This window comes from Mercenaria mercenaria, chromosome 18 (genome assembly GCF_021730395.1).
Source record: "Mercenaria mercenaria strain notata chromosome 18, MADL_Memer_1, whole genome shotgun sequence".
NCBI lineage: Eukaryota > Metazoa > Mollusca > Bivalvia > Venerida > Veneridae > Mercenaria > Mercenaria mercenaria.
This window is the reverse complement of record NC_069378.1, coordinates 51,040,152-51,061,402: the sequence shown is the minus strand read 5'-3', so window position 1 is coordinate 51,061,402 and position 21,251 is coordinate 51,040,152. Positions and strand designations below refer to the sequence as shown.

At 35.4% G+C, this 21,251-nt stretch overlaps 1 protein-coding gene across 1 annotated transcript; it reads right to left on the bottom strand.

Annotated features, from left to right (window-relative positions):
* Positions 1–195: 195 nt before the first annotated feature.
* Positions 196–14,725, bottom strand: LOC128550476 (ubiquitin-like modifier-activating enzyme 5). Its single transcript, XM_053529631.1, has 11 exons — positions 14,683–14,725; positions 14,053–14,142; positions 10,486–10,595; positions 9,961–10,047; positions 9,109–9,193; positions 8,173–8,277; positions 7,033–7,160; positions 6,253–6,388; positions 4,260–4,338; positions 3,366–3,478; positions 196–1,945 (listed from the first exon to the last, which is right to left on the bottom strand). Exons 1-11 carry the CDS (start codon positions 14,719–14,721, stop codon positions 1,868–1,870), a joined length of 1,050 nt encoding a protein of 349 aa, XP_053385606.1. The 5' UTR covers positions 14,722–14,725; the 3' UTR covers positions 196–1,867.
* Positions 14,726–21,251: the final 6,526 nt, after the last annotated feature.

The window sequence follows — 21,251 nt, the reverse complement described above, 5'->3', positions numbered from 1 at the left end:
GACGGACGGAAGGACGGACGGACGGACGGACGGACGACGCCAAAACTATATCCCTCCGACTTTCGTCGGGGGATAAAAACCATTAAAGCCTGAACATCACTTGAAACAGTGCGCTTCATAGTTTAGTATGCACTAAACAGACAACTATTCAACTGTCTGAAAAATGAGAACCGAGAAAAATGATTCCAGAATATATAATCTTGCACCATTTTATTGATTTTATCAAGTAAACAAAAAATAAATAATACATATCAACAGAAATACTTTGATTTGACATAATAATAATAATATATAATATTAAACACAGAATTGAAACTAAACACAATTATAATTCCCAGTCATACTACATACAAAAGCGTTTTCCTTAAAATAATTGTACATCCACACAAAGCACTGAATAAGGACTTTAGCTGCAACTTTAACTGCAAGTAAATAATACTTCACAAAACCGTTCCAGACTCTTTAACAATAAAGTTTTGTATATATATATTTCCATTCCAAGGAAATATTGCTGTTAAATGCAGTAACTCACTGCTGTTGAATCCCAGTATCTACTACTGTTAAATGCCATAATTCACTGCCGTTTTATCCCAGTATCTACTGCTGTTAAATGCCGTAATTCACTGCCGTTTTATCCCAGTATCTACTGCTGTTAAATGCCGTAATTCACTGCCGTTTTATCCCAGTATCTACTGCTGTTAAATGCCATAATTCAGCATTACTTTAAGGAATATTTTTGTCTTCCTTTCTACATTCACTCAACTTATTAAGAGTATGTGCAGAATCTTCTGTGTAATCAAAGGAGTTATCCTCAGACATTTAAAGCAAAAAAAAAAAAATACATGTAAACAGAAAATACATTGTGTATTCAAGCTTTTGCAGACAATCTTAAATTCTTGAAGTCTTAAATGATACAATTCTGAAAATGAAGTTAATCTGTATCTTCAAATGCAGAGTTTATAAATACACTGTCAGGTTATTTGTCTGTTTCAGTGTAAGATTGAAATGAGCCGCGCCATGAGAAAACCAACATAGTGGGTTTGCGACCAGCTTGGATCCAGACCAGCCTGCACATCCGCGCAGTCTGGTAAGGATCCATGCTGTTCGCTAACAGGTTCTCTAATTGCAATAGGTTTTGAAAGCGATCAGCATGGATCCTGATCAGACTGCGCGGATGCGCAGGCTGGTCTGGATCCATGTTGGTCACAAAGCCACTATCTTGGTTTTCTCATGGCGCGGCTCATATTTGATATACAAGTACTTCATTCTGCTATTTCAATAATTCACTGAAAAGGAAGTACCAAATGAAAGGTATGAACGTTTTGCCTTCCATGCAGGCAAAGTTCAATGAAACATGTTCTATTACAAAATCTATTAGAATTCCAATACTGTAGGTATATGCCAAATATTTAATTAAATTTGTCATTTTTAAATGACGCAATCTATCTATCTAAGTCTTTGTATCATTAAATAAATAAATAAATTTATAAATAATCATTCTAGCATAAGACTGCTGTTTTCAAGGGGTGCTTTTAATTAACAGGAGAGTTATATGCGTTTACACTTTTTCTTATTTGCCAAGTCCATGTTGAAACATATACATACTAGGCCCTGCAATGCATAAAAAACATGTCTTACATGTCAATATTACATTTATTTGACATAGCTTATTACATGTTTCCTGCTGGAATAGCATTAAAGCATGTTTGTTTCCTGTTCTAACATCAAATTAACATGAAAGGAAAACATTTGTTATCCCTATAATATGGCAAACTTGAAAATTATAATGAATTCTCATAAATTCACGAGATTCCATGCAACAGGACTGTGTGATAAAAATGAACCAAATACTAATAGTTGTCTAGTATCATAATGATTTCATCTGATTCATAAGATCTTCTAAACTTTGTCCCTCTGTCTCAACTGTAGTATTTGCTTGGTCCCCCTAAAATAGAAAATAAAACTACGAAATAAATTCCTGGAAAACTCAAAATTTTCGTGGATTTCGCAGGTACTGCAATAAATGAAATCAAAGCCCTACATTTGAGCCACGCCATGAGAAAACCAACATAGTGTCTTTGCGACCAGCATGGATCCAGACCAGCCTGCATATCCCCTCAGTCTGGTCAGGATCCATGCTGTTCACCAACAGTTTCTCTAATTGCAATAGGCTTTTAAAGCGAACAGCATGGATCCTGACCAGACTGTGCGGATGCGCAGGCTGGTCTGGATCCATGCTGGTCACAAACGCACTATGTTGGTTTTCTCATGGCATGATGGCTCATTTTTTCTTTAACATACATGAAAACAATTTTACGATAATTATTTTTCAACAGATGACAGATATGATTTGTGTTTTCATTCAGAACATTTCTACAATTTTTGTTAGTTTGATGAGGGTATAATATCACATTTCAACAGTGCATTAGGTAATCTAATTTGTACCAGTACAGATCTGTGCTGCAGAAGTAAGTGGAAATTTCACCATATTTAAAAGACAACTTCCTCCCCACAATAACTGACAACTTTTCCGCATGTCTCTACAAGTTCCCCTCATGTAATTGACAACTTCCCCACAAGTAACTGACAACTTCCCCACATGTAACTGACAACTTCCCTATATGTAACTGACAACTTCCCCACATGTAGTTGACAACTTCCCTATATGTAACTGACAACTTCCCCATATGTAACTGACAACTTCCCTATATGTAATTGACAACTTCCCCACAAGTAACTGACAACTTCCCCACAAGTAACAGACAACTTCCCCACATGTAACTGACAACTTCCCTATATGTAAATGATAAGTTCCCCACATGTAACAGACAACTTCCCTATATGTAACTGACAACTTCCCCACATGTAACAGACAACTTCCCTATATGTAAATGACAACTTGCCCACAAGTAATTGACAACTTCCCCCACAAGTAACAGACAACTTCCCCACATGTAACTGACAACTTCCCTATATGTAAATGATAAGTTCCCTACATGTAACAGACAACTTCCCTATATGTAAATGACAACTTCCCCACATGTAGTTTGACAACTTCCCTATATGTAAATGATAACTTCCCCACAAGTAGCTGACAACTTCAATATATGTAAATGACAACTTCCCCCCATGTAGCTGACAACTTCCCTATATGTAAATGATAAGTTCCTCACATGTAACTAACAACTTCCCAATATGTCAATGAAAAGTTCCCTGCATGTAAATGACATAATACCTCACAAGTAACTGACAACTTCTCTGCATCCTACATCTGAATTTGAATACAAGATTTCAAAATTTTGCATCAGAAGTTTTCCAAAACCAACACAATACCACAGGTTTCTATTACTTTCAACAAAACTGACCTGTTCCGGTGCGGGTACTGTGTATGCAACCTTTAACCCCTCAGCCAGCTGAGGTTGAGACCCCTCTGATGCCTGCGCCTCTTCTAATGTGGTTTCTGACACAAGCTCTATTTCTGTGTAAAATAAAATCAGAGTCTTTGATGGTTATAAGTTTTTAAACAAGTTTCAATAATGAAATTGTGGTCAGTTATTATAACCACTGTTCCTTGTTTCTATACCAGTACCAACCTATTCTTCACAAATACATATGACTGACTGATTGTTGGGTTAAACGTCACACTGACACCCAGCTTTTGAAAGTTGAGGAAGACCCCAGGTGCCCCAATATGGATCCTTTTATCACAAGCAGGCACCTAGGTAGAACTAACATTCTTCCATAAGCGAGCCGGATAGCTTCCTCAAATGAAGAATTCAACATCCAATTTGAAAGTGAACCCACATCAGTGAGGGGCAAGTGATTCGATGTAAGCAACCGTAACCACTCAGCCACAGAGGCCCCCTTCACAAGTATGAGTAACTAGCAACTTCTGACTAAGAGGTAGAGGATGAATGACTTCCGAGTAACAGTCTTCTGTCAAACTCTCTTGAAAAACAATCGCCTCATACCCAGAGACCAAACTCGAGACCTTTCCAATTTATAGCCCAAATCTATGCTCTAAAAATGAACTAATAGGTGTGTTGGCTTGTTTGTTTGCTTTCGCTTAGCACAGTTTTTCAACAGTATTTCCATTATGTAATGACAAGCAGTGTGCCTGGATTCTGTACCAGTATTAACCTGTTTCCTGCAAGTAAATGCCAACTTGTCCACATGAAGCAGAGCTGTAGAATGTCTTGAGAACAATTTTAGACTTTTATTTTGTAACAATCTGTCACAATTTTAGTTTTTGTACCTACCAAAAGGATTGTCTTCATGTACAACTTCTTCTTCCTTTGTTTCTTCTATCACAGGTTTTGGTTTGGCTGCTTCTCTTTTCTGAAATACACAACAATATTTACTGTTCCTCTGCTTCAGCAAATACTAATAAAGAATATGTAAACTCTTTCTACAGTGTGATCCACCTAATCCAAGACAAGAGTTGCTTTTTTGTTTTGCAAATTGCAACTTTATTTTGCAAGATCCAGATATTAACTACATTGTATGTATCATTCTAAAGGTCTCTGAGGGTGGAAGAATACTCTTCTTGTATTTTTAAAATTAGAATACTCTTCTTGTACGAGAGTTGTCCAAGAAAATCGTAGACTTTTTTTATTATTTCGAAAATAACTGATGCATAAGATAATTATTTTAACTGATGTTATTTCATTGTATACTCTACAAGACTATAGAGTTTAAAATTAAATATCTGTCATATCATTTGAGTATTTTCAGTACATTTGAGTACAGTCAGTGCTAGTCGGCGCACGCTCAATTTTCCCACTCAGCATTAAACAGCTTCATTTTAAATTAATGTAACTTACCCGATATAAATCTCACAAGATTAAAATTTATATCATCGTTAATGTATTTTTGTATTTTTGTATTTTTAGAATTAGAATACTCTTCTTGTATTTTTAAAATTAGTATACTTTTCTTGTATTTTTAAAATACAAAATGAAGTTAAATTTCAAGTCAATCAGGAAACAAGAGCACTGCCTTGCGGGTGCTGACGCTCATCTGATTTTTTTTTGTATAATAGAAAAATTGTCCTACCCATGAAGTCCAAAAAGGGCCATAATTCTTGCAAAAAGCAGGATGGAGTAATGTTTCTTGATGTACATAGTCAGCTTATGATGGTGAACAACTGTTGCAAGTTTCAAAGCAATAGCTTGAATAGTTTAGGAGAAAAGCTGACCTAAACATAAAACTTAACCAATAAATCTGATATTTTCTAAGTCCAAAAGGGGCCATAAGTCTTGCAAAAAGCAGGACAGAGTTATGTTTCTTGCTGTACACGGTCAGCTTATGATGGTGAACAAGTGTTGCTAGTTTCAAAGCAATAGCTTTGATAGTTTATGAGAAAAGCTGACAAACATATTACTCAACCAAGAAAACTGATTTTCACTAAGTCCAAAAGGGGCAATAATTCTTAAACCTTAAACAAAGCAGGATGGAGTTATGTTTCTTGGTGTACAGGGTCAGCTTATGATGGTGAACAAGTGTTGCAAGTTTCAAAGCAATAGCTTTGATAGTTTAAGAGAAAAAGTTGACCTAAACATAAAACTTAACCAAGAAATCTGATATTTTCTCAGTCCAGAAGGGGCCATAAATCTTGCAAAATGCAGGATGGAGTTATGTGTCTTGCTGTACAGGGTCAGCTTATGATGGTGAACAAGTGTTGCAAGTTTCAAAGCAATAGCTTTGCTAGTTTAGGAGAAAAGCTGACCTAAACATAAAACTTAACCAAGAAAACTGATTTTCTAAGTCCAAAAGGGGCAATAATTCTTGCAAAAAGCAGGATGGAGTTATGTTTCTTAATGTACAGGGTCAGCTTATGATGGTGAACAAGTGTTGCAAGTTTCAAAGCAATAGCTTTGATAGTTTAGGAGAAAAGCTGACCTAAACATAAAACTTAACCAAGAAATCTGATATTTTCTAAGCCCAAAAGGGGCCATAAATCTTGCAAAAAGCAGGATGGAGTTATGTTTCTAGCTGTACAGGGTCAGCTTATGATGGTGAACAACTGTTCCAAGTTTCAAAGCAATAGCTTTGATAGTTTAGGAGAAAAGCTGACATAAATCTTAACCAGGCAACGCCAACGCCGATCAAGTGATGACAATAACTCATTTTTTTTTCAAAAAATCAGATGAGCTAAAAAACTGATGTGTGAGATTCCATTGTAACTTAAAGGTAATTTAAAATTTAGTAGTACACATATTATCATTTTAATCTAAAGTTCTCTCCATTTACCTTATATTCAGCCTGTTGTCTCTGACAGTGTCTATCATCACATTGTTCATTTGGTTTCATTGACATGGTGGGGAAGAAATCTTGTAATGCGTTATAACCCAGATAGTGTGTTACATCTCCAAAACCTAGTAGATATCTGAAACATAGCATGTGAAAAAAAATCTGAAAAGTAGATCCTTCGGAAGCAAAAAGAACAAGGCAAACAGAGAAAATTGCAGACTTGGTTTGATTGAGTGTGTACATGAGAAGTAATGAAAAATGCAACACTGCCAATGCACCCTAGCACCAGCTTATGCTGTATTCAATCATCAAATCTAAATGAGTTGAAATCAATTATCCGGAAGAACCAGAAAATATAACAATCTATAAATGAGTTACTGTTGATAATTCTGAGTTGCTTTTTCAGTTTGATTTAGAACTGTTTTGAGGCTAAAGTAGAATGTTAAACAGCTAAGAGGCTAATGCAGAATAGTTTAGAGGCTAAGGTAAAATCAGTTTAGAGATTAAAGTAGAATGTATAAAAATTTAGAGGCTAAAGTAGAACGTATTAAAGTTTAGAGGCTAAAAGTAGAATGTAGAACAGTTTAGAGGCTAAAGTATAATGTATGAAAGTTTGGAAGCTAAAGTAGAATGTATTAAAATTAAGAGGCTATAATGAAAATGTAAAAAATTTTAGAGGCTAAAGTAGAATGTATAAAGTTTAGAGGCTTATGAAGAGTGTAGAACAGATAAGCCGCTAAAGTAAAATATAGAACATTTCAGAGGCTAAAAGTAACTTACTTTAGAGTATTCTGCACAAGAAATCCCGCAACAACTGCCATGGTGGTGGGAAGGCTAGCTGCACAAACACCTTCTCTTTTCAATGTCTTCTCATCTGTTTTTGTGGCTACAACCAGTGGAGGAGCACACTGAAATATGTAGCCAGTCAATTATACAGTTCATACAAATACGGCAAAATCTGAATTTTTTGGTGGGGATTCATTTTTACTACAATGCCGTGTTTGTGAAAACAGCCTTTGCTCAACTAATAATCATATTTTGCTACATGTGCTCAATGTATATGTGAAAACAAATACTTGCAAAAGTTAATAATCCTACTTGTATTGTTTCAAAAGATGGCCATACATCTTGTATGTGTTCCCTTTTCAACTTAGTCTATTATTAAACAAAATCATAAAGGTTTTGCCTCATGAAAACAATCACCTGATTTTAAATTAGAAAAATGTTTTCATTTCAAAAGCAGTTGTAATTCATAGCGGCACATTTGTTATATGATAAACTGATGTTCTTGATGACCAAGACAGCTCCAAGCCCACTGACAAAGAAAAGCACAACATTTAAAAGCATCTCTTACTTCACTATCATTTTATCACTAAAATTATTTGACAGTAAGTTGAATAAACAAAACAAATAAAGGATAGGGCAAAGCAGTTCCCAATCAAAAGTAAGTCTCCTGTGTGAAACCAAGAAAATGATAATAATTAGTATTAATTACTATACACACAATAAAAATCATTTCATTTCATGGGCATGAAATTTAGGGTTTTGGCAAGCAAAGCAATTTTTTTAATTTATATTTGACGACAAAATAAACATTAATTTAACCTTAAGCCTGCTGGTGGCATGTGATTTTGCCTTTGCGACCAGTGCTGACCAAGACCATTATGCATTGTTCGCTATTCAGTCAGTAAATTCAGTGAACACCCCTTTGAATAATAAGTGGTACTGCCCAAACTGAATGATAGACCAGTCCATTTTAGAAATTTAGCAGGCTAGAGGTAAAATTATTCACTGGAATGCAATTTCATGGATTCTGGATTAACATTACTAAAAAATCCATGAAAATTTATATTAACTCCACTAAATGATTTCACAGAAATAAGTTTTTTTACATGGAAAATCTAAGTTTGAAATGCTTACAGCGAAACAAGCTGTTTCTCCTGGTATAACAACCTGTATATGACCTGACACAGCGTTTTCACTGACACCCGATTCAATCCATGTCTGACCTACTTCGTTACAAGCCTGAAACAAGATAGAATACAGTCAAAACTTGTCAATAATTTTTTTTTGTTGGGTTTAACATCGCACCAACACAATATAGGTCATAAGGAAACGTTCCAGCTGTGATGGTAGAGAAAGAGCCCAGGTGCTCCTCAGTGTATTATTTCATCACGAGCGGGCATCTGGGTAGAACCACCTACCTTCCGTAAGCCAGCTGGATGGCTTCCTCACATGAAGACTTCAATGCTTGAGTGAGGCTTGAACCCACATCGAAGAGGGGTAGTTGTCAATAATGATCACCTTTGGAAAATATAAAAGCATTTTTAAGTTAAAATTTCAAGAATAACTTGCCATGAAACACCTTTAGTTCAGAAAGATTGTCATAATGATACTAGTGTGCTTGCAATAATCTAAGATGGAAATAAAATGTAACTGTGACTTCCTGTTTGATCTATTAATGACTGAAGTTCTTGACAATTATACATTTCTGACTCAGCATGTATCATACACGTTAATTAACACTGCCTGCTTTGAAATTTTAAGATTTTTTTTGTTTGTTTTAGTTTACAATTTAAGTATCTTTCACCAGTGAACACTGGATGCAATATTTTCACAAGTGGCGTAGCCATGAGTAAAAATCTGAGATACAGAGTTCAGGAGTGAAAGATATTTTGATCTGACATACATTAAAACAAACAAAGTATATATTTCTTTCAGGTTTTGACAAAACCTACCCACTATTTAGTTCCTTCCAAGTGAAAAATATATCGGATATTATCATGGTGAAAATACCAAATCAATTTTACCCTAATATTTCTGTAATTCACTGAGAAACATGTGACAAAAACTAACTGTATTGATGGCCATTCTAGCCTCGAAGTTGTCCACACAGCTCAGTACTAAATCTACATGTTCACCTTCCTTTAAACCACCTTTCCTGAAATATACAGACACACAAACATTAATACAATATTGCTTTATTACAGAATTTCAAAGATTTGTTGAAACTTAGAGTGAAATATATCTCCTAATATCACACTTTATCATGTAAATAAAACTTCTCATTTAGTAAAAAATATCAAAATCTTACAATTTTACCTGGTACAGAACTATAAAAAGAGAAAGATTTGGTTTAACTCATTGAGAATAAAACGTATAAAAAAACCTTTTGGAGGCATAGGAAGCAGCCAGACAAAACAACTACAGTCTTGGTTTGCCTGAATCTGTTCATGATATGCACGAAAATGTGCAACACTCCCATGCTCAACTTGCATTAGCTTAAGCATTAAACTTTATCAATCAGATATCAAATGGGCTTGATGATCCAAATAAACAGAAAACAGGGTCAAATAGTGAATGCTGTAAAATTATAATTTTCGTGGATATAAAATTTTGTGGTTTTGGTCAAAACGGCAATTTCGTGGTGGATATAAATTCGTAGATTTTAACTTTTGAACATAAAATGAATGGGAATTATACTTATTCATTGGGATTAAATTTTCGTGTATTGACTCAACCACTGAATCCACGAATATTAACCATTTAATGGTAAACTATTTACTGTGGCTAGACATCACTTAAATAATGAGAACAAAATTTTTTTTCAAACTTTTAAAAATGTATTTTGAAAATGACCACAATTGGAAAGATAAAACTAATAATTTGACATCACAACAGGACTCACTTGATAAAAGAAATACTTACGTGATTCTATCAACAAAATGATTGAAATTCTCCATTGTGGTAATGTTGTAATTGTAAATTTCAAATTCTACATCAGGGTTGATTTCTCTGCAACAGAAAAACATTTCATGACTTTTTATTGCTAAAACCAGGATATTTTTTTCTTGTCAAGCGACATAATAAGTTATTCAAATAAGCTTCAAATAAAGTATGTAATATTATGTACTTACTTAATAAACTATGTATGGAATAACTTGATATATTTAACTATGAATGGACTTACTTGATGTGTTTAACTGTGTATGGACTTACTTGAGTAACTTGATATAAACTATACATGGACTTACTTGATGTGTTTAACTGTGTATGGACTTACTTGATGTGTTTAACTGTGTATGGACTTACTTGAGTAACTTGATATAAACTATATATGGACTTACTTGATGTGTTTAACTGTGTATGGACTTACTTTATACACTATGTATGGAGTTACTTTATATACTATGTACAGAGTTACTTTAATATATAAAGTATGTATGGACTTACTTCAAAGTTTTTTCAGCAGCTTCTACCTTGCTCAGTCCAGCTTGATGGGGCTGATAAAATAAACGGTTCATGTTGGCCAGCTCTACTTTATCATAATCAAACAGCAGCAACTGTAATATAACAAGAGCTCGTCGAACACGAAATGCCCCCCTTGATGCATTTAGTAATTGCACAAGGAACAGAAATTATATGCTTACTGCAAACGAAAGTACTACCATTCTGGTTTAATCTGACCTTGACCTTTAACCTATTAACCTAACAAGAGATTACAGATTGATCTTGGTGCCATCCACTGAGCCATTTTTGAATGTTCCAAATTTCAAGACTAGCTCAAGGTCAAAATCAAAGTCAAATTTCATTTAGGTACAAAACAATGTGTATGTGGTCCAAATTTGAAAGCGGTGGCTTGAGAAATGTGAAAGCAGGTCACTAGATCAATTTAAAGGTAAAGTTTATTTCGGTAAACAGAACTATGCATGTGCTTCAAATTTGGAGGCTGTAGCTTGAGAAATGTGAAATTAGGTAATAGATAAAAAATTAATGTAAAATTTCAATTCAGAACACAAAAATATGCATGCAGTCCAAATTTGAAGCCTGTACCTTCAAAAATGTGAAAGCAGGTCACTAGGTCAATCTTAAGATCAAACTTCATTTCGGTACACAAAACTATGCATGTGGTTCAAATTTGAAGGCTGTAGCTTGAGAAATGTGAAAGTAGGTCACTAGGTCAAAATCAAGGTCAAATTTTATTTCGGAACACAAAACTATGCAAGTGGTCAAAATTTGAAGCCTGTACCTTCAGAAATGTGAAAGTAGGTCACTAGGTCAATCTCAAGATCAAAGTTCATTTCAGTACACAAAAGTACGCTTGTGGTTCAAATTTGAAGGCTGTAGCTTGAGAAATGTGAAACTAGGTCACTAGGTCAAAATCAAGGTCAAATTTTATTTTGGAACAAAAAACTATGCATGTGGTCCAAATTTGAAACCTGTACCTTCAAAAATGTGAAAGTAGGTCACTAGGTCAATAACAAGGTCAAAGTTTTTTTCAGTACACAAACCTATGCATGTGGTCCAAATTTGAAGGCTGTAGGTACAGAAATGTGAAAGTAGGTCACTAGGTCAAGATCAAGGTCAACTCATGTCAAGGTTCATCTTGCCACTCAAAACTATACATGTGGTCCAAATTTGAATGATATAAGTTATGGACATGAAGATTCTAAGTTTTTCCCTATATAAGTCTATATGAACCATTTGACCTCTGAGGCAGGGCCATATTTGACCCGAGAGGGATAACTTGAACAAACTTGGTAGAGAACCACTAAATGATGCTACATTACAAAATACCAAAGCCATAGACTTTGCGGTTTGGACAAGAAGATTTTCAAAGTTTTTCCCTATATAAGTATATGTAAACCATGTGACCCCCAGGGCGGAGCCATATTTGACCCTAGGGGAATAATCTGAATAATCTTAGTAGAGGATCACTAGATGATGTCATATACAAAATATCAAAGCCCTGTGGTTTTGGACAAGAGTTTTTCAATTTTTTTTCCTATATAAGTCTATATAAACCATGTGACCCTAGGGGTGGGGCCATATTTGACCCCAGGGAAATAATCTGAACAATCTTGGTAGAGGACCACTAGATTTTGCTACATACCAAATATCAAAGCCCTATGCCCTATGGTTTTGGACAAGAAGATCAGAAACCATTTAACTGTTCCTGGCCAATGTGACCTTGACCTTTGACCTATTGACCTCAAAATCAATAGGGGTCATCTGCTGGTCATGGCCAACCTAACTATCAATTTTCCTGACACTAAGCCCAAGCGTTCTTGAGTTATTGCCTGGAAACCATTTTACTGTTCCTGGTCACTGTGACCTTGACCTTTGGCATACTGACCTCAAAATCAATAGGGGTCACCTGCTGGTCATGACCAACCTCCCTATCAACTTTCGTGACCCTAGGCCTAAGTGTCTTGAGTTATCATCCGGAAACTGTTTTACTGTTCAGGGTCACTGTGACCTTGACCTTTGACATACTGACCTCAAAATCAATAGGGGTCACCTGCTGGTCATGACCAACCTCCCTATCAACTTTTGTGACCCTAGGCCTAAGCGTTCTTGAGTTATCATCCAGAAACTGTTTTACTGTTCAGGGTCACTGTGACCTTGACCTTTAACATACTGACCTCAAAATCAATAGGGGTCATCTGCTGGTCATTACCAACCTCCCTATTAACTTTCATGATCCTAGGCCCAAGTGTTCTTGAGTTATCATCCGGAAACCGTTTTACTGTTCAGGGTCACTGTGACCTTGACCTTTAACATACTGACCTCAAAATCAATAGGGGTCATCTGCTGGTCATTACCAACCTCCCTATCAACTTTCATGATCCTAGGCCCAAGTGTTCTTGAGTTATCATCCGGAAACCGTTTTACTATTCAGGTTCAATGTGACCTTGACCTTTGACATACAGACCTCAAAATCAATAGGGGTCATCTGCAGGTGATGACCAACCTCCCTATCAACTTTCATGATCCTAGGCCCAAGCGTTCTTGAGTTATCATCCGGAAACGGATAGGTCTACATTCCGACCGACCGGCCGACAGACCGACCTACCGACTGACCTACCGACCGACATCTGCAAAACAATATACCCCTCCTTTTTCAAAGGGGGGCATAAATATATATAATTCCTTCACATTTAACAATAAAAGAGGTTTTGATCATGATGTAACTATTCCACAAAACTGGGCACCAAAATGTTTACTCCGGCATTATAATAACATTATTTCATTCCATCATTTGCACAAATACCAGAGTCAATGACCATTTTGAAACTTGCTGAATGATCTTGTGAAAATATTTGAGATTTTTGTTTTATTACACAGTATCATTCTGAAATGAGTGTTGCATTGATCGAGAGTTAAAGGCCCCCGACTTTTCTTCAGAGCTTGTCCAAAAAAACTTAGTGTTTGATGCCTTGCGTTGGGTGTAAAATTCTTTCATGTGAGGATGCTACCCGGCTGTGAGGGGTTGGAGGTTCTACCCAATAACTTACCCTTACATAAATGCCATTAATTTTAGTTCCACTGTTTAAAGGCTCATGGTGGCATTGTTATTAATGTGGCTGCCACATTTTGTTATGAACATAAAATGCATAAATTATTTTTAAATCTTACTTTTGATAACCATTTTCTCAAATATTTGTCAAAGGTTTAAATAATTGAATCTGTTGTTATAAATTACCTCCCTTTATGGCACTGACTGTAAGATCATGTGCAATACTGGATTTTAAGTCATAAGATTCATCTATATAGTTTCAATTTGTATCATTTTCTGAAATTCAGCTGTAACAGCTGCTACTTTTCATTGATTGCATCTTATAATTTGCCCAATCTCACATTTAAGTATATTTTACATTTTTACTTTTGAGGGTTTGAGATGCTTCCGGCAAATATAAACTATAGTGAAATTTTGAATACAAGCAGAACCATACTGAAAATGAAGTTACAATTTTTTAAAGTATGGACTAATCTTTACATTCATGAAAAAATACAAACCTTTCCAATACCACATCTTGTCAACATTTCAGCAGTCACACTCCCTACTCCCCCGACCCCAACAACAGCTACTGTGTACTCTCGAATTTTCTGGAATAAAAATCATGAATGTGCGTAAACCTACTATTACAACCTAAAATTTGTGTTTAGCTGAACTAGTGCATCATTAGAACTGCAGAAATAAATGTTTGAATACTGGACTGCTGCTCTTGCAGTAACATCAAAACTTCTTCAATACATTACCATATAATCATTCTTCCAACAGATACATCAGTATGTTTCGTTACTCATGTTGTTCCTTAAAGTCACTTTTTATGTATAAATGGATTATGGAAATACTATTTGCACTGTTTGAAAACTAGCTTGGTTTCTACTAGTAAGTGACAGGATTCCTAATAAGCATGTTTGGCTGCATATATATTTACATACACATTAACAACATTCTAATGTTCAAGCGCCAAATGTCACAGGGGGAAAATATTCAGTCAGTCTTTGCTTCAAACCTGTCACCAAACCTTTACCACCAACTCAGCTGCCTAAACACATAGATCACTTTTAAAAATCCTAAACACCAATATATTGAATAAATTACAAATTTTTCAGATTTTTTTTTTCAAATAAAAGGCATACCTCGTAGTTGTCAACAATTCCCATACGCTTCAATGCCATTAACCGACTGAAATGACAACATGTATAATTTTTACACTGAAACATTCCATTTAAGTTTGACAGGCACTAACATCAATATGCATTTCATGAACAATGATTAAACAGGGTAATCTGGCAAGTATTTTCCATCAGAAGCAAGTTATTTCATGGGTAAAAGAAGTGAACCCTTCCAAATTAATGTAAACAAAAAGTACATTATGAAAATCCAGTACTTCTAATCATAAAGTATAATTGATTTGTTTAGTTCAAAGGCAGTGGTTAGGGGTCTGGACACTCGACCCCTAGACTTGCACAAGTGGGTATATCCTGACTATTTGTGGGTACCGTACGTTTTCACTTTTTATTTTTGGGTACATTTTGGTTTGGGTATCTTTTGACATAGTTTTGACCCCAGTACAATGTACATTATATATTTCAAACTGCTATATGAATAGCCACTTGCGGGCTATTTCACTTTTCGTACAGGAGAGCTATATGAATGGCCATTTCCATTATTATTCCATTCATACTTTATTTATTTATATATTTATGTATTTATACATAACTTACACATGTTTCAAAGAGAAATGACACTTGGGATTTATGTTCTTTGTCTATCAGTAAAACCACATGTGCGTTGCCATATAATATATTCTTTGCCTCATGCTTAGCATACGATATAGAATATAGAAAGAAAGTGTCTAGGGGTACGGATCCGTACCTCTAGACAAGCCTATTAGGGGTTTTCTAGGGTACGGACCTTCGTTTTTCTAGAGATTAAGGGTCATTTACATTTAAAATTTTGTTGGAAATGAAATAACAAATAACATTTCAACAGAATTCACCTTAAACTTAAACATCCGATTTGTTACATTTTCTTTCGGAATGTAAATAACCGCGGAACACCAAATTAGTCACGAGAATTCGAACTGGCAGAAAAAAAGATATAAAGATTAAACAAAATTATGTTAAATATGTTGGGAAAATAATATTTTGAATAATAATTAACCCTTACTTAGTGTATTTAAGTTTTTCACACATTTGGTAGCTGTTATGAGATACAAGGGACGTTTTCACAAACAATGTCTACTTAATTGATTATATTAAACAATCAGTTCCGTGCCGATTATCATTATACTTTGTTAAAAAACAAAATAAATAGGTGCATATTATTATGCCTGATTTATTCTTTTTTTTTTTTTGCTAAATTTCAAATAGAATTCATTCAAGGGATAGATTCATTCATTAATCTAGCTGTTATCAACAAACTAATCGGCACGGACAGTGTATTTGGAGTTCCTCGGTAATTTAGGTTTTGAAAGAGAAGGTAAACAATTGGGTGAACGCTGGTATCTGTAAACCAATTAGATCAGGGATATAAATTAACACTCAGACCCTATTAGCCAACTGGGCTCCTTACAGGCAAATTCTAGGGGCCCAGCCTAAAAGTTAGGGGCCCAGCTATTATTAGCGGAAAAATATACTAACAGTGGTTTAGATCGACATACTTGATCATAAGTCTTGTAATTTACTTCCTGCCAAAATACATCAATTCTTAAATATAATTACAGAACACTCATCAAACTCACACTGAAAAATCCTGAAAGTTGTAATCAACCAGTGCATGACATGTTCTAAATATTGGACATAGCCTCTCAAACACAGACGCACTTAAAGTTTGAATGATTTTTGCAGCACTAGAGGATTTTGGTTGTTTATGGACATTTTGATTGAGGCTGCACGCTTATGGACATCTGAATTCTAGTATTTTGTTACATTGTCGATTTACAGGACTCACAACCCGTCACGAAATTATTACATGTTGCGGTCGGTGTTCTATGCAGCCGCGGTCTGTTAACAGACCATTTTTTTCATTAAAAGTCCTCATTGGCCTTTAGGTCTTTTAATAATCCTGATAATATTTCCTTTTGTCGCCGCGACCGGCCGTTCTAAGCTCTTTAACAACCTTCAATAAACCTCTACTTTCTAGTGCTGTATTTCTATGGGCGCAGCCACTGTTAGTGACGGAGCAAATGATACACGTATTCCGATTGGCCTTAGTATACATCGGTAATTTTGACTGGTCGATTTAAGTGACGTAGTGCATATTAATAAGACAGTCTCGGAAAAACCCAAAATATTGACATTAATAGGAGAATCCAAAGCCATTCGCCGGCTGGGCGACTATTTTGGAAAACTGACTCGACCAGCTTCAAATCTAGTCGCACTGGGCGAGTGTTAATTTATATCCCTGTAAATGCTAATTTTAAGTGAAGACTGGTTAAGTCTTATTTGTTATTTCATTTTCAACATAATATAAAATATAAATAACCCTAAATCTCTAGAAAAAGGAGGTCCGTACCCTAGAAATCGTCCCTTTTGATTTGGTCAGTAGACTTGGTTTCATCTGTCTCAATCGTTTCCCTAGTAACAGTTGTATTCTCGTATAAATGAGTGTTTCTGTGGCGTTCAGTATTAGGTGTGTCCTTACTTATATCACTAAACTCCATTTTTGTATTAGAGAAATTTAAAATAAAGTATTATTTTGAATATACATTTAATTTGCATTTGCGCTTCCTTTTTCTGAAATCTGTAATAACTCAGTTAAGAGATTTAATGCAGAAAATATTCAGATTTGAGCTTTAATGTAACTTCCTTGTTAAATCAGATATAAGAAGTGTTTTGTAATACCGACGTTTTTATAATAGACTGTTAAAACAATTATTTTTGTTTAGGGCAAATGATATAACTTCCTGATTATTTTACCTACAAATGCATTCCATTTATTTAAAACACATGTTTTGACTATATAATATTTTGTTCAGACTACACAATATCTAATAACTAATATTATATATTTTTAATTTGAACCTTTTCGATCTGTTAATAATGATAATTGTCAAAAAAAATTTGTATTCAGTAGAAGCAAAGGTGTTTGTTTAATTATAATTCTTGGAAATAAAGCATTTGGAACATGTAGTTGACTAACTCAAATGTTTAAAAAAGTGGAAATATAATATGTTCTGATTGCAAATCCCAAAATAACGCACTTTCTCCAAATTTCATTTTAAAGATATGATCTACTAGTATTAAGCGGAAGAAATTTATTTTCGCATTATCTTTTCAACCTATTTTCTTAATATAAATAAAAACTTGTTAATTTCACATCATGATGATTGTTGCATCTGGTCTCAGTAGGGTCACTATTTGGCCAAATGCGACGTTGGCAAGCAGCACCGGGAACCCCTATCCAGACATTGGAGGATACCATTGTTTCAGAGAGTCAAGAAATGATAGGACATGTTTGCCTAGTGCTTGTTCCGGTAGGACTTTTGGTACAATAAATACGGACGGATACGGTTACAGTCACGAACCAGTACGATTCCGAAACCATCATTTGAGAAAAGACTTGTACCCTGTTACCGCATTATCAAATCAAATTTGTATTATTACTTATTACATACTCGTTTTTAAGGTGCGTCGACGAGTTATATTTTAAATTGCCGTCAGTTTGTTTTCAATTTTATTAACATTAATATGTGTAGATATTATTATATAATATAAACATGTGTAGATACGTATGTAGTAAGTGGATTATTAGCTTCGTATCGATAAAAAATCTTTCGTTCTTAAGCGGAATAATATTTCTCGATTTTATTTCCGGTGCAGAACTCGTACAAAGCTAATTACATATAAATATATCGAGTTTAATGCATTCTGTATATATGTATATATCAACTGGACCAAAATGTCTTATAACAATATTACTGTACGCTATGAATTGTGCGTTATGTTAAAATGCTGCTGCTTATACAGCCTATCCATTGCGAGAAGTTTGTAATAAGGGGCGAAACTCAACCAAAAAGATATCACGGTGTAATAGTTGTTTTGTCCCTTGAAACGTCTGCATCCAGAAGACTGTCTTTCTCAAGGTCCATCCTCAAATTAACGCAGATCCAAACCATACCTCTTTAATACCCACGTCATTTATTTGTAAAAAACATTTAAATGTAGGGATTTGCGCTTAGTTTCCCCCGAAAATTTAAAAGATCACGTAACCGACCTTTTGATATTATGATTAATGATTTCGAATGATCTTTCAAATTCTTTAACAAGAGATAAAAAGGTAACGAAAATTATATTGATCTAGTGTCTTGGTTGAATGAGAAATCTTCTCGGAATTTCGATCTGAACTGTTTTGCAGGGGCGGCAAACGTCTGGTGACAAGGTAGCAGGCAGGCCTGACGTGGCAATGTCGTCCATATGCGTATAGCACGGCTTGTTTTTGCCGAGAGAAAGCTTCGTAAGATCTTGGGTCATGGTAATTTTCCAAATGTATTTGGAAAGATTATCAAACGTTTTATTAAAAGAGGTTACGACCCAACTGTTTTGAGACATACCGCATGTTTAGTGTTCAACCCGTTTACAGTTGGACACTACGCTTCCCTCATTGATTGCGTCTGACGGAAGAGGGGGAGGACTCTATGATAAGCAGTTTTTAAATCCTACCAGGACTGAACTGTTTTGATATTTGTCTTCTGGCCTATTTCGTCGGGCCCTTAAGGGTGTTTCTCTTGATGCTCTGTCTTCTGAAAAGGCATTGAGTACAAATGTTTTTGGTTCTTAAGGTTTGTTTTTATATATTTATACACGAGCATTTTTGTGTTTTACATGCCATGCCTTTTTGTTTCCATTACGTGTGTAAGAGATTCACCTGGAGGGGATTACTTTTATTTACACTGTCCCATGTCTTTGGAACATGGTGGGGGTAAGAGTGAGGTTAGGTGCACCATAAACCGGTTTAAGCTCCCCAGTGGTGTTTTTGCCACTGACCGTTCCAAGGCGGTGCCCCACTGTGTTCCTTTGTTTGTTAGTTTTGTCCTTATGTGTTGGCTTTGTGTGCGTGTGTGTTGTTCGTTTAGTCCTTATGTGTTGGCTTTGAGTGTGTGTGTGTGTGTGTGTGTGGTGCACGCGTCTGCGTGCTGGGGGTTTCGTTTTGGGGAGGCTGCGTTTTTGGTGCGTGGCATTCCCTGTTTGATATTTTTCTTTGTTTTTTAATTGAGTCTGTTCACGAATGATTATGGAATGTGCAATACCCCTCATACCCCTAGGACCGGCCTTAGCGGAACTCTTTATCACAGGTAAACCCTATCCTTAAAACAAAGTATTTACTGAAGCAAGCCATTTCTAAACCATGTGAAACCAATACACAGACTGTAGCATCAAAGATTATTAAGGTATTGCTGCTAAGAGATATCTATATAGTCATCCTAATACTAATCATAAATGCTTTTCTTAGGATACTACTGAAAATACTGAGTGGCATGGAGTAAATACTGTGTACAATATTTAGGCCCATGATAGTTTTTACTTGCACGATTTTTTTGTGATTTCTTTCAAGGAAAAAGCGATGGTCATAAAAACAGATATTAAGTTTCTGTTGTTAATTCTCTCCAGTATTATATTTATTATAGATCAGTTTTTCTAATTAGCAATAAGTAATAATCTTCATATGGTTCTCAAAACCTGATTTTCTGCATATACTATTGCAAATTATTTCTAACTGTAGGTATGAATAAATAGCACAAATCAATATAATTACTCCCTAACTTATCGCAACTGTGGTGAACAATAACACCATAGAAAAAATGTAGTATCTTTACTATTAAATATTATGGGGATATGTTTAGGACATGCATTTATTTCTTTAGACTAAATTATCTCGAAGGCAATGCATCATATCTCGAGCGCTCGACATCTTATCTCTAACGCTCGACATCTTATCTTGTGCGCAAGACATTTTATCTCGAGCGCTCGATATAGTATCTCGTGCGACGACATCTTATCTCGAGCGCATGACATCTTATCTCGTGCGCACGACGTCTTATTTCGTGCGCTCAACATCTTATCTTGAGCGCTTGATATCTTAATCTCGTGCGCTCGATATCTTATCTTGTGCGCTTGACATCTAATCTCTAGCGCCCAACATCTTATCTCGTGCGTACGGTATCTTTTCTTGTGCGCTCAGCATCTTTTCTCGGGCACTTTTCATCTTACCTCGCGAGCTCGATATCTTATCTTGTGCACAAGACATCTAATCTCGAGCGCCCGAAATCTTATCTCGAGCACTTGACATCTTATCTCTAGCGCTCTACGTCTTATCTCGAGCGCGCGATATCTTATCTCCTGCGCTCTACACCTTACCTCGAGCGCTCGATATCTTATCTCATGCGCTCGACATCGTATAACGTGCGCGAGACATCTTATCTCGAGCGCAAGACATCTATCTATACTAGTATATATTAGGACCCTTTGCGTTTGTTAATGTCATCAATTAAAACATACGGACAAGTAGATAATTAGGGCCCCGCCTATTCAGGATATTTTTTTTTAAACTTTCAACAAGTACAAAAGATAATAGGTAAGGGTTAATTTCTCGGAAACACAAGTTTACCAGCATTGCAAATAATTAGCCATCATATCTTCAAAATTAAACAAAATTTATGATGCTTAGTGCATGTTAGAATAACACCAAATCGCATAATATCAGT

Excerpts from the sequence above, each read along its gene's own strand:
- LOC128550476 (XM_053529631.1), bottom strand. The coding sequence starts at position 14,721 with ATGGCATTGAAGCGTATGGGAATTGTTGACAACTACGAG. Across the intron at positions 14,143-14,682 it reads GAATTGTTGACAACTACGAG|AAAATTCGAGAGTACACAGT; the intron begins GTATGCCTTTTA and ends TTTTTATTCCAG. Across the intron at positions 10,048-10,485 it reads GCTGCTGAAAAAACTTTGAA|AGAAATCAACCCTGATGTAG; the intron begins GTAAGTCCATAC and ends TTTCTGTTGCAG.